Source organism: Colobus angolensis, unplaced genomic scaffold (genome assembly GCF_000951035.1).
Source record: "Colobus angolensis palliatus isolate OR3802 unplaced genomic scaffold, Cang.pa_1.0 Scaffold358, whole genome shotgun sequence".
In the NCBI taxonomy this organism is placed as follows: Eukaryota; Metazoa; Chordata; class Mammalia; order Primates; family Cercopithecidae; genus Colobus; species Colobus angolensis.
Genome location: NW_012116910.1, coordinates 1,384,854 through 1,398,223, shown reverse-complemented (window position 1 = coordinate 1,398,223; position 13,370 = coordinate 1,384,854). Strand labels below are relative to the sequence as shown.

General features: G+C 61.6%; 1 protein-coding gene across 1 annotated transcript in view; it reads right to left on the bottom strand.

The window, feature by feature from the left end:
* Positions 1-13,370, bottom strand: part of SLC12A7 (solute carrier family 12 (potassium/chloride transporter), member 7) — a 38,895-nt gene that overhangs the window by 23,819 nt on the left and 1,706 nt on the right. The window contains exons 3-11 of the mRNA XM_011953147.1: positions 9,909-10,055; positions 9,320-9,374; positions 7,814-7,944; positions 6,251-6,492; positions 4,543-4,754; positions 3,625-3,792; positions 1,677-1,775; positions 982-1,039; positions 129-303 (exon numbers count right to left, since the gene is read on the bottom strand). Of these exons, the coding sequence (XP_011808537.1) occupies positions 129-303; positions 982-1,039; positions 1,677-1,775; positions 3,625-3,792; positions 4,543-4,754; positions 6,251-6,492; positions 7,814-7,944; positions 9,320-9,374; positions 9,909-10,055 (1,287 nt within the window). The remainder of the gene's footprint in view (positions 1-128; positions 304-981; positions 1,040-1,676; positions 1,776-3,624; positions 3,793-4,542; positions 4,755-6,250; positions 6,493-7,813; positions 7,945-9,319; positions 9,375-9,908; positions 10,056-13,370) is intronic.

Below are 13,370 nucleotides of genomic sequence, written 5' to 3'. Positions count from 1 at the left end.
AGAACCACCACCACGGGGTCCAAGCTGCAGGCACGCGCCCCACACACGGCACCGTGAGGATCCCGCAGGGAAACAGAGCCCTGACCCTGACCTTCCAGGATCACCTCCCCCGAGGACGCAGGGCTCACCTGCAGGAAGGGGATGATGCCGTCACGGGCAATGGCCTGCAGCAGGCGCGGTGCCCCTGTGAGGCTCTGCAGGCCGGCGCCGCAGGTGGAGAAGAAGGAGCCAATGACAATGACCCAGGGGGAGGGCCAGGCCAGCATGCCGATGACCAGGTTCCCCTGCAGGGCCTCCCCGAACCTGCAGGCAGCCAGGCGGGCGGTTTTCAGAAACGTGCCTAAATCAGACAAAACGTCTTCTCCCACCGAGGGGCCCGGTGTGGTGGGAGTGGCACCTTGGAAAGCTGAGGCCTGGCCTCCAGTCCCCGTTGGTTGAAACCTCCCCCAGGCTCTGCCCGGCACGGCCGGAATGCTCTGGAGGGTCTTCAGCGGGGGAGGGGTCCTGCTCACCTCAGGGTCGCTCTTGGGAGCAGGGAAGACCCAGCCTGGCATCAGCTTCAGTCAGGGACCACCCAGGATCCCCGGCGCCTTGGGGCTGCCAGACAGGCACGTCCCATGAGGATGCAGGGTCAGTGACGACCTGCCTGGGACCCCATTACTTCTCCACTTGGCAGCAGGGCTGGGGGGTCTCCCAGGGCCAAGCCTCACCCATCCACGCCCCTGTGGCCTCCCCAGGAAGGGCCTGTGCCCCCAGCTGCATCAGGGCTTGGAGGTGGCTCTGAACGGTTCCCCAGGGTCTAGGCTCCCGTGGAAGAGACACACATCAGACCACGGGGACCCCAACCCTGGGACCAGGGCGGCTGCAGCTCTGGACACGGCCGTGAAGTCCCAGGGCGATGTCATTTCAAAGTCGAACTCGTCCTCAGGAAAACCCAACTAGACTACAGGCTTTGCATGAAAACTGCAGACGGAAACGTACTTATCTCGTAAGACCACACCTTCGATGCAGGCCCCAAACAGCACGATGCAGGAGAGATCTATAGCTCTTGTCAAGGAACGGTGGGTCCGCGGGTGCAGGGTCCTCAGGTACAGGGGGTGGGGTAGGTGGGGAGACGCACTGGCCAGCTGGCCCCAGGCTCCAGTTGGGCAGGGACCATTCTGCACCCCATCCCATCCCGGGCACCTCCTGTCCCCCGTGTCCTCAGCGCACCCTCCCGGGGCTCCGTCCAGCATCACAGAACAGGGCCCTGGGGTGGTGGAGACACACCTGGCCTGGTGCTTGACTGCCAGGGATCGGCAGGGGACCTCGCTGAGGGGACGATGCTCGGCTGGAAAGAGGCAGCCTTGGGATTGAGAAGCCAGAGGCCCCACAGGCCCAGTCTGCCGGTGGCACACACCACACACAGCTGCACGTCACTGTCCACACGCAGCAGGGTGACTGCTTCTGTTTTATCTACGATCGCATCCCACAGTGGCGAAGAAGCCGGGGTCCTGACGGCAGCCCCAGCCCCGTCTCCCAAGGAGGATGACGTGGTCAGAGCCCGGCCTAACCCGGGAAGTCACACGCCAGTGGCCGAGGGCGCAGCACTGAGCCCTCAGGGGAGGGCATGGGGGCCTCCCCTCAGGCAGAGGCTGGAACCCACACCTCCCTCGCCTGCACCCCTCCAAGGATACAGATGAAAGACGTGGTCACTATGGCCAGGATGGTCCCCGTGGGGATGGACTTCTGCGCATCCTTGAGGTCCCCGGACCGGTTTGAACCCGCCATGATACCTGCGAACATGGAAGATGCTGCCAAAACCCATCTGAGGAGTCAGGGCCATGCGATGGCGGCCTCTGCCCAGAGAGCCGGGAAGGTGGTCTCCGGGGAGACCCCAAGCGTGAGCTCCTCCCGAGGCTGCAGTCCAAGCTCCACCAGCCCACGCTGCAGGACCGCGGCTGAGGGGACGCAGGCCCAGGCACGTTGACCTCTCCCCTGGACCCGAGGACAAGGCCTGACCCCAACACCGACCCCCATGCCCCCACACCCAGGGCTCCTCTGGAGCCTGCGTTAATCCCACGACCAAGGGTCAGCCCAGGGACGGTGCTGAGCAATGGCTCACAGGCCCCCAGGACCTAAGGACTTTTGGAATGAGACCCTGGAACAACTCAGAGCCCAGCCAGCTGGGCGGGCAGATGCTGTGACCCCTCCTGCTGCAGTGCCACACGGGCACCACCTTCCTCTAGGGAGCCACAGCCGCGGGCATTTCCACACAATCGGCTCCCACAGCGCTCCGGGAAGCCGGGTCAGTGGGGGCCACTTGACGCCCGGCTCAGTCCCATCCAAGGCACAGCCTGAAGCGCCCGTGCTCGGGGTGGCCTGGGAGGCGGCAGAGCGCAGTCCGGTGCCGTGGACGGCAGAGACACCCGGAGCCACGCAGAGCCTCTGCCCTCACGCCCTCCACCCACGGCGCTGAGAGCAGACGGATGGGGTAGGCTGGAGCGGAAGCACACGGAGAGGACCCCGGGCTGATCGCCCCCTCCACGGTGAGAAGGGCCCACCTTCAGGGGAGGCGAGGTAAACACGAGACACCAGCGCTGGGACCAGGCCCTGCGGCTGACCCTGGCTCCAGGGCTTCGAGATGCGCTGAGATAAAGTCCAGGAGCGACGTGGGAGGGACCAGAAGGGCAGTTACAGGCCACATAAGCAGCCAGCGCCAGTCAGGGGCATTCCAATAGGAAGGCCGAGTGGAGACAGCTGGGGCGTGTGCGTGTGACTGGGAGAGCATGGGGCCCGGCCCTACCACTTGGGGAACAACCAAGGGCCCAAACCCCAGTCGGAACAAGGCCCACTGTTTGAGGAGGACACAGAGGGCCGAGGTCCCTGGCCTCTGAGCTCACACTGAGGCCACTCTTAGGCGTCTCCTAACAGCGTGCCATGTATTCTCAGCAACCCTCCAACAGCTTCTCCTGACACAGGCCTGCCCAGGAGAGCGGCAGACAGGCTTCTTACAAATCCATCGGGACACAGAGCGGAGGCCTCAGCCGCTTCCCCTGAGCCAAACAGGCAAGATAAGCAGGGGCAGCAAGGAACACACTAGAGAGAGACAGAGAGAGAACCACAGAGAAAGAGACACAGAGAGAGAGACAGAGACAGACAGAAAGAGAGACACACACACAGAGGGAGAGACAGAGAGATTGGGGGAGGGAGAGGGAGACACAGAGAGGGAGGGAGGGAGAGAGAGACACAGAGAGAGAGGGAAAGGGGGAGGAGGAGAGAGAGAGACAGGAGGACAGAATGACAAAGACAGAGAGATGGACAGAGGCCGGGCGCAGTGACTCAAGACGCCTGTAATCCCAGCACTTTGGGAGGAGGAGGATGGCTTGAGCTCAGGAGTTTGAGACCAGCCTGAGCAACGTGGGGAGACCCCCCCCTACAAAAAATACAGACATTAGCCGGGCATGGTGCCCTGTGCCTGGGGTTCCGGCTGCTTGGGAGACTCAGGTGGGAGGAATGTTTGTGTCTAGGAGGTCGAGGCTGCAGTGAGCCGTGATCACGCCACTGCCCTCCAGCCTGGGTGACAGAGCGAAAAAGAGAGGGAGAGAAAGAAAGAGAAGGAGACGGCCGGAGCGGTGGGCTCACCGGTCACGGAGGGGAAGTAGATGCCAACCAGGAGGGTGAAGGAGGCTGCGATGTCGGTGAGCACATAGGGCAGCGTGCTGGCGCGGCTCTCCTCTGCCACAGGCACCGAGGGCACACCTTTCTTCTCCACAAACGCCCCCGCGTGCGCGTACGTACTCCACAGGTTCTCTGCCGGACAAGGAAGATCCCATGGGTTTCTGGCACCTTCCGTCCAGCGCCCACACCACGGGGCAGGCCACTCCCTGGCAGGTCCCACTGGTGGCCGGAGGGGAAGGGTCACAGCTTGTGCGCTGCAAGCAGGCTCCAATTCAAACAAGTTTTTTGAGACGGTACCTCTGGGAAAGCTACCTGTCTGCGTCTACGGAGGGAAGGTCAGCACTAAAGAGAAGCCTCACGTGCGGAACAACGTACTCCTGGAAAGCCCAGGCTTCCCGTCTCGGGTTCTGGAAAGCCCGGGCCTCCTCTCTAGGGTTCTGGAACAGGTCTTGTTTACCCTGCCAGGGGTCCTTTTTCTCAAGCCCCTGGGGCGGGTCCAGGGCAGCCTCTCATCAGGGAAGGATGCACAGAGGGGGCGTCACCGCCCAGCCACCACTTCCTTCCTAACACAGCAAGTTCCCCACACACACTGCCAGGTGGCGGTGGAAATAAATCCATGGCTTTAAGACCAGCTTGCTGGCCATGACAGAGGCCGTCTCCCCGCCACACTGTGTTTGGCTTCTGTGGCTCTGCCAGGGGTGTGCACAGGGATCCCCAGGCTCGTCAGCAGCTGCTGGGGAGGGGCTCAGCCAGGCAGGAGGAACTGGGGCCCTGAGAGTGACTCTAAGGTGACAGCGTCCACTGGGGCCAGCGCCTGCCGCCGCCACCCCCAGCCCCTGCTGCCGCCACCCCCAGCCCCTGCTGCAACCCTGCAGGCCTCACCCAGGAAGACACCGCTGGCCGCGCCCGGGATGCCCTGGATTTCGGTGACATTGTTCTGGATGAAGTACTCGTCACACGTGGCGCTGGGCTGGGAGCCATTGCAGAAGAGGCCCCAGAGTGCAGAGGTGGCTGAGTTGTTGTGGGTGACGTAGGCCTTGACGCAGGCATCAAAGCTGCGCCGAGACAGCGTGCGGTTCCCCAGGAGGCAGACCCTAGGACGGGACAGGGAGGCACGGCTGTGTGCTGCTGCCGAAGTGGCTTTTACTGCCCCACCCGGCTCCTCCAATGGGCACCCGTGGGGTCACCCGTGAGTGGCTCCTGGCACCCTGCACCTCCCAAGACAGGAAGGCCACAGATCACGCCGGGAATTGGGCCCGAGCCAGGCTGCAGCAGGAATGCAAGGGTCACGGATCACGCCGGGGACTGGGGACCGGGCCAGGCTGCAGCAGGAATGCTGTACCATACAGCTGTCCCCTCATCCATGGTTCGGCCACCCATGGTCCAAACATGCTTAACTGAAGTGTTCCAGACATAAACAATTCACACGTTTTCCACTGTGCAGTGGAAACCAGTGAGGTGGAACCCAGCGAACCCCCCGTGCCGGCACAGCCACGCTGCAGTCGTTCCTGCCTGAGGCCCTCGGCGGTGTCCTGGCCCGGTCCGCTGTCACAATCTCAGTGCCTGAGTCCAAGCCACCCTCCTGCCACGTCCCAACAGCCAAGCGCACAGGACTGCCGCCCCTGGTGTATAAACCAGGCCTGTGTGTAGAAAACAGTCTACACGGGGCCCCAGCTTCCGGCATCAGCATCGGGGTCTCAGGACGGGTGCCCCAGGGGAAGGGCAGAGCTGTGTTTCCCCTAAAACAGGCTCGCAGGGTTGCGGCTGCTCTGCCTCCCTCTGTTTTGAGGCCTCTATGAGGCTGTTCTTTCAGGGGCTCCCTCCACACGGAGACGGCGAAAACTTGGGAACCTCGAGGGGCTTGGCTGCTGGCCTTTCCTAGACCTGCTCCTGAGGGCCATGGCGGCCACTCCCATGTTCCAGGACCCTGGGCCGCCTCCCAGCTTCTCCTCCAAGAGGACAAGAAAGCCTCTCCAAGCACCTCTGGGAGGAAGAAGGGAGCCCACGACCCTCGGTGCCATCTGACCATGCTCAGGCCGCCGGCCACCCCTGAAACCTGCCAGACCCCTCACCAACCCTCCAGACCCCTCACCAGCCCTCCAGGCCCCTCACCAGCCCTTGTGCCACTGACGAGGGTCTTCATGCTCAGACCCGGCCACGAGGACGCCTCGGCCCGCCTCACGGTTGGGTTTCCCGTAATCCTCAGAACGAGCCCACAGGGGTTCCCGCCGCGGTCACACCCAGTCCCGCCCCTCGCGGGGACCTCAGCGTCAAGGATGGTGGACCAGAGGCGGGCAGAGCCCATGGGACCTGGCCCCAGCCCCACACAGCACCCACGGCTCAGAGGCCCCAAGACTCACGGGATGTCCGGGGGGTCGAAGGCTGACTTGATGACGCCGGCGTAGATGGCCAGGATGGACAGCACGACGCAGGCCAGGAAGACCAGTGCCAGCTTGTTGACGTACTTGACGCCCACGAAGACCACCAGGGCCATGAGCACCAGCGTGCACGTGCCATACACACACAGACTCTGAAACAGGGCCAGGGAGTTAGGAGGATGCACCCACGGCTCAGAGGCCCCAAGACTCACGGGATGTCCGGGGGGTCGAAGGCAGACTTGATGACGCCGGCGTAGATGGCCAGGATGGACAGCACGACGCAGGCCAGGAAGACCAGCGCCAGCTTGTTGACGTACTTGACGCCCACGAAGACCACCAGGGCCATGAGCACCAGCGTGCACGTGCCATACACACGCATGTTGTGCAGCATGGCGGCCGCCTCACCACCCGCAGCCTCTGCCTGGAAGATGGCCGCACCCGGGGAGATGTACGTCTGCAGGGACAAGACGGGTTGGGAGGCCGTCCCCGGACAGAACTCCACAATGCCCCTCCCTCCTACAAGCACCCAGCGCCACATAGGGGCCTCCTCCCAACAGGCGCTGGGGCCATCGGGAGGCATCCGTGCTGGACGGAGCCTGCGGGGGTCGGCGCACGGGCAGTGGACAGCCAGGGGCCTGCACGTTTCCCAGGAGCCACCCAGACACCTGAGAGTAAAGCAACTTCAGGACCCAGGGCCGCCGCAGGTCCACACTCAGAAGAAACACCTGCTAAGAGGAACGTGACTGCCGCCCAGAGAGCTCGGCCCATCCCGGCTGGACGTCCTGGACAAACAGTGGGTCTGACCACGCCGGCTGGGTGCAACCTCTGTTCCGCCCAAATTCCAGGGACGGAGATGTGAGACGGTGCTGCCCAGCTCCCTCAAGACCAGGACAGGACTGGGGTACAGTAGGCATGGAGGACACGGCACTCGTCCCCACCAAAGGGAATCCGGGGAGTGCGGCAGCCATGGTGTCTTTGTAGCCATGGCACCTGGGGCAGGAAAGACCGAGGGGCGTGGCCAGGCGACTCAGGGTGGGACAGGGGTGGATGCGACCCCACTGAAAGGTTTCAGAAACTTCTCGGCCATGTGGCTCTCTGCAGGAGCCCAGGAGGCCGGGAACCAGGTCTGGCAGCGGAGGGAGGGGCAGAAAGACTGGGGACGGGGGCTCAGGTGGGCGTCTCTGAAGCCCTGCGGGGACGGCGGGTTTCAGAAGCTCAGTAGGAAGGGTGGTGCCCAGTGGCCAGAGAGGGAGGTTCCTGTCCCCACGAGGACCAAGGAACTCAGGCCACAGCTCTCAGCTGTGCTCAGGTGATGTGGCGCGTGCTTTGAGCCTGTTTGGGGAAGGTGATGACATCACCTGGCCGTACAGTGCTGGGCTCCGTAACCCTTGGCCAAGTGCCCAAATCAATCAGGCCGGGAAGGGGCTGGGATCCTGGCAAGAGTTTCTTCTAAGCCGAGTTCCAACCCTGTCGCTAAAACAGCTCAGACTGCAGGGCCGCACCCACGCGGGGCTCAGATCTACAGCCCAGACGTCTACCCAGCTCAGGCCAGGCACCCCTCACGGAGGGCGGCAATGGTGCTCAAGGGGGACCCAGGTCGCTGCTGAGTGGACGATGCCCGACGGCTTCCGCCAGGGAGGGCCCAGGGGCAGCCAGGGCAGTGGGGTCAGGATGGCTCAGTGTGCTGTGTGTGCCACAGAGTGGGTCAGGCAGGGCCCCTTGGTGTCCTGCCACAGACTGCAGGGTGGGGAACCCTTCCAAAGCAGCACGCTCACCAGAAAAATCTCGATGGTCCCCAGAATATACATGGCCCCTGCGAACGTCGTGCCCAGGTAGAAGCAGAGGCCGACAGCGCCTCCGAACTCGGGTCCCAGCGAGCGCGATATCATGTAGTAGGAGCCGCCAGCTGCGGAGACACAGGAGGTGGCCACGGGTCAGGGGCGCGCTTGGATGCGGACTTGAGGTGCGGTCTGCGCTGCTGCTCATGAGTGAAGGAGGGCCTGTCTCTGCGAAGGCAGCGTGTCCGCCCACCGCAAAGCAGCACACGAAGCCGCCCGGCTGCCACGGTAAACGCTCCCCTCCCGAGGCTCGGCACATATTCCGCACCAATCGTGCTCTCGTGGACGTGAGGACCAGGTGAGGTCAGGGGCAGAAGGCCCCAGCAGGTCCAGGAAAAAGGCCTGCGTACCTCAATGGCAGCCCCAGCCCCCACTCCCACTACGTTTGGCTTATAAAAAAGGCAAAAGAGAAACCAGGATGTTCAGGAGTTCTCCGGTATACTGTGAACCACGCACGCGATCGCTGACGGGAAGGCCGGGAGCGGCCCCAGGGTTGCCTGGAGAACGCGGCTGTCCCTGCTCTGAGCAGTGTGTGTGTGGCATGAGGAAGGGGCCCTAACGGATGCAGTCATCGAGAAGCAGAGACTGGTGCCCTGGCTGCTGAGGGAGACCCCCGGCGAGGGCCCTCATGCTCTCCAGTGGCCGGGGAAGTCCGCTGAGCACCACGCAATGCCCCCGTGGGGGTGGGGGCCAGCTGCGTGAGGACCGGTGCTGAGCAAGTCCGGCCGTTAACACACGCAGGACACGTGCACTAGGGAGCAGACGTGGCGTCATCTCAGTTCACTAGTTATTACGTGTTGTAATTTATTACTCATTAACAGTATCATCTCGGTTCACCAGTTATTACGTACTGTAATTAATTTATTACTAATTAACATCATCTCAGTTTACTAGTTATTTACGTAATTAATTACTAATTAACAGTATCATCTCAGCTCACTAGTTATTACGTACTGTAATTAACTTATTGCTAATTATCATCAGTTCACTAGTTATTACGTATTGTAATTAATTTATTGTTAATTAACGTCATCTCAGTTCACTAGATATTACGTATTGTAATTAATTTATTGCTAATTAACAAGGTCAGGGCAGCGTTTTGTCTTCACCTTCCCTCGTGAGACACAGGTTCCAAGAACTCAGCCTATGGCACCCGCCGGGCTACAGGCGTCACTGGAATCGCCCGTGCCTCCCTGTCCCCAGCCCGCTGCCCGGTGGGCACTGCCTACCCTGGCAAGAGACGGTCACCACGCAGCAAAATGGGGAAGAAAACTAAACAGCTGTGACCTCACAGCTCAAACGCCAGAGGAGCCAGTGGAGAACACGCAGAAGGCCTGGCAGTGACCCCCAGGCAGCCCCTGGCCCTGCCTCGCGGAGCGGCCTCCTCCCAGTTCCCGTGCGGCAACACCCCGACTCCTCTAACAGGACTCAGGCACCCCTTACCTGGCACCACACCGTTGGTAGCGATCGCACTCATGGAAATGGCGGTCAGCATTGTCTGCAGAAACACAGGCGGCCATCTGAGGAGAGCCTTCCAGGAGCCTGCGGCATCGCGACACCCCCAAGGCGGGGTCTACGGCCTGGCTCCCGCCGAAGGTCAGCCCCCAACTCCAGGGCTCTCCATCTCAATGGAGTGGCTGGGAAACCAGGACCCAGAGGCTCCCGGGCACCAGGCATGCAGTGTCCTGGTTCCCACCCCTTTTCCTATGACAAGGACCCAAGGTCCTTCCAAACTGGAGGTGATGTCACCAAAACACAGGGTGTCCCTTCCCTTGGAAGCCTCAGCCCGAGGCCACCCCACAACACTCACCACTGGCCGAGATGCCTTTCCGCAGACACGGGTAAATGAGGTGCCAGTGCCAATCAACACACCAGCGCTAACCCCGGCCACTGCGGCATCTCATCCCCGCAGCTGCCCCGGCTCTCGTGGAGGAGACGGTGCTGAACAACCTCTACACGGGTGTCTGGGGAGGGCCCTACTGTCCGGCTGCCCCCGCCTGAGGGCACAGCCACGTTGGCCGGGGAGACTCACGCAGGTGCAGCACATGGCCACGATGAGGAAGGACTCCAGGACACCAGCCACCCCCACGATCCACGTCAGGCGCAGGAAGAGGATGACGCCCAGGATGTTCTGCAGGCACGGCAGGTAGACGCCAATGAAGGTGCCCATGCGCGGAGCCTGCGACGGAACACAGTGTGTGCCGGGAGCTCGGACCCCACACCCGAAGGCAGCCCCCTCCCCAGGCTGCACTCAGGCCCTGGGCAGGTAAAGCGGCCGTGGGGGCAGGAAGGGGCAGAAGGGCACTGGAGGGGACAGGAGTCCGTCCTGGAACAGACGGAGGCTCAGAGAGAGGCCCAGGGCTGGAACCCCTGACCATCCTGGGGCAGGGGCTTAGGGGAGGGGAGCAGAACCACATGGTTGGCAGAGAACCAAGATGCAGCTGCTCTGCTGTGCCTCCCCGACGGAGGGGAACCCGTTATGCTGGAAAAGTTATGAGAAAAACAAGAGGGAGAACAAGAGGGCCCCCAGCTCCATTCCCTGGATGGCTCAGGGCCTCAGACCTGACACCCTGGGAGAGCCTGAGACTTTGGGAATGGAAGCAGAGCTGGCGGAGGGATGAAACGGCTACTGCCCATAAAGCTAAAAAAAATTAAATTAAATTAAAAAAAAATAAAATCCACAGCTCAGCATTGGCCCGGGTCACCACAAGATAACAGCAAAGGTTCAGATATCCACCCTGGGGCCACCCTGCCTGCCCCAGCATGGAGCAGGCAGCCCGCTTCAGACACCTGTGCCAGAGAGGGGGATACACCCCGTGGCCCTGAAGAAACTCGCATGGGCAAGGATCAGCAGCACAGCCAGAAGCAGGTCAGCGCCTGCGAGGCAGCTCCCCTCCCGCTCGGGACAGGCCAGGCTGGGGCAGAAGTTTCAGCTCTGTCCCCATTGCCTGTTCAGCCCCACTCCTGCCATGAGCAGGGGCACATGGCTCGGCCTGGAGGACGGCTGGCCCCAGCACAAGGTGACGTTTTAACAGGAAAACATCTCAAGGTCAATACGGAAAAGGGGGAAGGTTTTCTTTGAAGACACTTCCTGTGAACAATGGCCACAGTGCAGATCAGAACAGGCTCCGTGTGGAGGCTGAGGAGGGGGTTCGATCCTGGGGTTCACACAGCCCAGGCCTGGGGATGGGGCTGGCTGCCCGGACGGGAACAGGGGACCAGGTGATGGACAGCTCCCAGGGAGAGCACGCTTAGCACCACAACACAAAAGCAAACAGGGCGGCTTCCGGGGTCATTGTGCCGGAACGCCTCCCACAGACAGGCTGAGTCCGGGGCTCGGCGGAGATCTAGGGCTCCACTGACTTTAGGACCCTGGAGAAAACCATTTAAGAGCGCAGCCCAGAGCATGGGAAGCCCTGGCTCTGAGAGCCTGGGGCATGCACCTGGCTCCCTGAGCCCGAGGTGGGGAGCAACAGGGGAGCAACTTGCTTGTGACGGGGGCCCTGGAGAGGAGCGGGTGACGGGGCCGGGGGCCGCTGCTGGGCCCTCCAAATCTGGGTACGCCTTGTTCTTGGTGCAAACGACAGAAGTGGTGGGAGATGGAGGAGAACCGGCTTTGGGACATTTTCATGGGAAAAAACTGAGAACCCAGGGCAGGGGTGAGAGCAAGGCTCTGGGTACAATTGTTGCTGTGACTTCACAGCAAGGCTTCAGCTAACACAGGAGCCGACAGGCAGAGCTCCAGGCAGAGACGCCGTCCACACAGGGGGCCCTGCCCTCCAGGCTCAGCCTCAGATCCCACGGCCCCATGACAGGCAGTCAGAAGCCAGTCTCTGCCAAAGGCGGGGATCCTGACTCCTCACGAAAGGGCATGGCTGGCCTTGGCCTCTCAGTTCGCGCCTAAAAGGCAACTTATAAGGCCCAACTCGACCCAGTTTCAGGCGCGGGAGGCTGAGACGCCTGGGCCCTTGAAAAGGCTCCTTTAATGGGAGCAGGTCTGCTGCGGACGAGCCTCTGAGCCTGGCCAAAGAGGACGAGGGGCGGCCCCTGCCCTTCCACCCTGGGGCCGGGCCACAGTCCCCACAGGGAGCTGAAGGATTCACTGCCGACCGAAACCTGCCATCGTCACACAACAGGCCTGCTGGGTTAGCACCAGCCTGAGCCCATGAGGCCTCAAGGTAGCACCCAGCCTGCATGAAACCCCAGAAAGGTGCTGAGTGCTGAGCCCGGCATGGCAACACCCAATTCTGCAGCGTCCACGTGCAGCAGTGATGGCCCCACCCCAAGGGCTGGCCGAGCTATGGATAGGCGGGGTGGCCGCAGGCTCCCTCAGCCGGGAAGGGCCCAGCAGGGGAACCACAAAGAGGTCCAGAGATGCCGCTTCCGAAGAGGCCGCTGCCCTGTCCTGGGACAACAGCCAGGGCTGAGGGCCCTCATCAGGCCAGGCCCCATCCCGAGGTGGCCACACGGTCACGTCCCTCACTTGTCTCTGGTTACTTCAACCCCAGAGTGACGCTTCTCAAAAACAAAACCAAGTGTCTTCAGGTATCCTGGAAGTGCAGTATTAATTCCACTGTGTTTACGGTAAAAGGAAGGAAAGAGAAATCTTCAGGGGCCTGACTTCCCGATCGCTGTGTGGGACCCAGGTCAGCTGAACACTGGACGCTAGCAGGAGGCGCTCAGGGCTGGCGCCGACGCAAAGCACAGAGCCCAGGCCAGGCAGATGCAGGGGAGGGCAGGGGCCAGCTGAGGGACGCCCCACTTGGTGGAAGTCAGAGCAGGGGGGCCACCCTCCCTGGACCTGGTGGGCGCTCAGTTCAGCACCTCCTTCCTTCCTGCTCGCTGGTCCCTACCTGGTGCCACAAAACCCTCCCTCCTGAGAAGATAGGGGTCTCCTGAGAGTATTTCTAGAGTTAGAAAGTTAGTGAAAATAATAGGGGAATTTAAAAATCATCCTAAAAGTCCAATGCACGTCCTTGGCTATCTGCCGAAGGAGCAGGGCACAGGCTCAGGGCTGACTCAGGAAATGACAATTTTGTGTCAAGACTGGGGGAGGACGTCACCTGGCTTCAGAGCGGGGCCTGCGCTGCACAGTTTCCTTCAGTGGATTTTTTGTTTGTTTTTTGTATCTTATGATTCTAAAGCAATGCACACGTATTTGGAAGATTTTAAAAGCAGACGCAGTTGAGAAGAAACTGAGCCACCTGTCGCGCCCCCACAGTGAGGACACCACCGTTTGTTTCATCTGCCCATGAGACTTTTCCCAACATGGGTCCAGGGTCTTTCTCGCCTGTGAGCGTCACTTCAGGGCGTCAGGCCTCAGGGTGGTTCTCAGGCAACCTGTCTGCGCAGGGGACGGCAGAACCCTCCCGAGGATGCTCAAGGGGGTTCCACGCCTTGTCGCCCACAGAAACCACCCAAGGGAAAACGTTCTGCAGAATCCCCACTGCACCCCCCTCGTTTCCTAGGACGGATTCCTGGAAACAAATCCTCA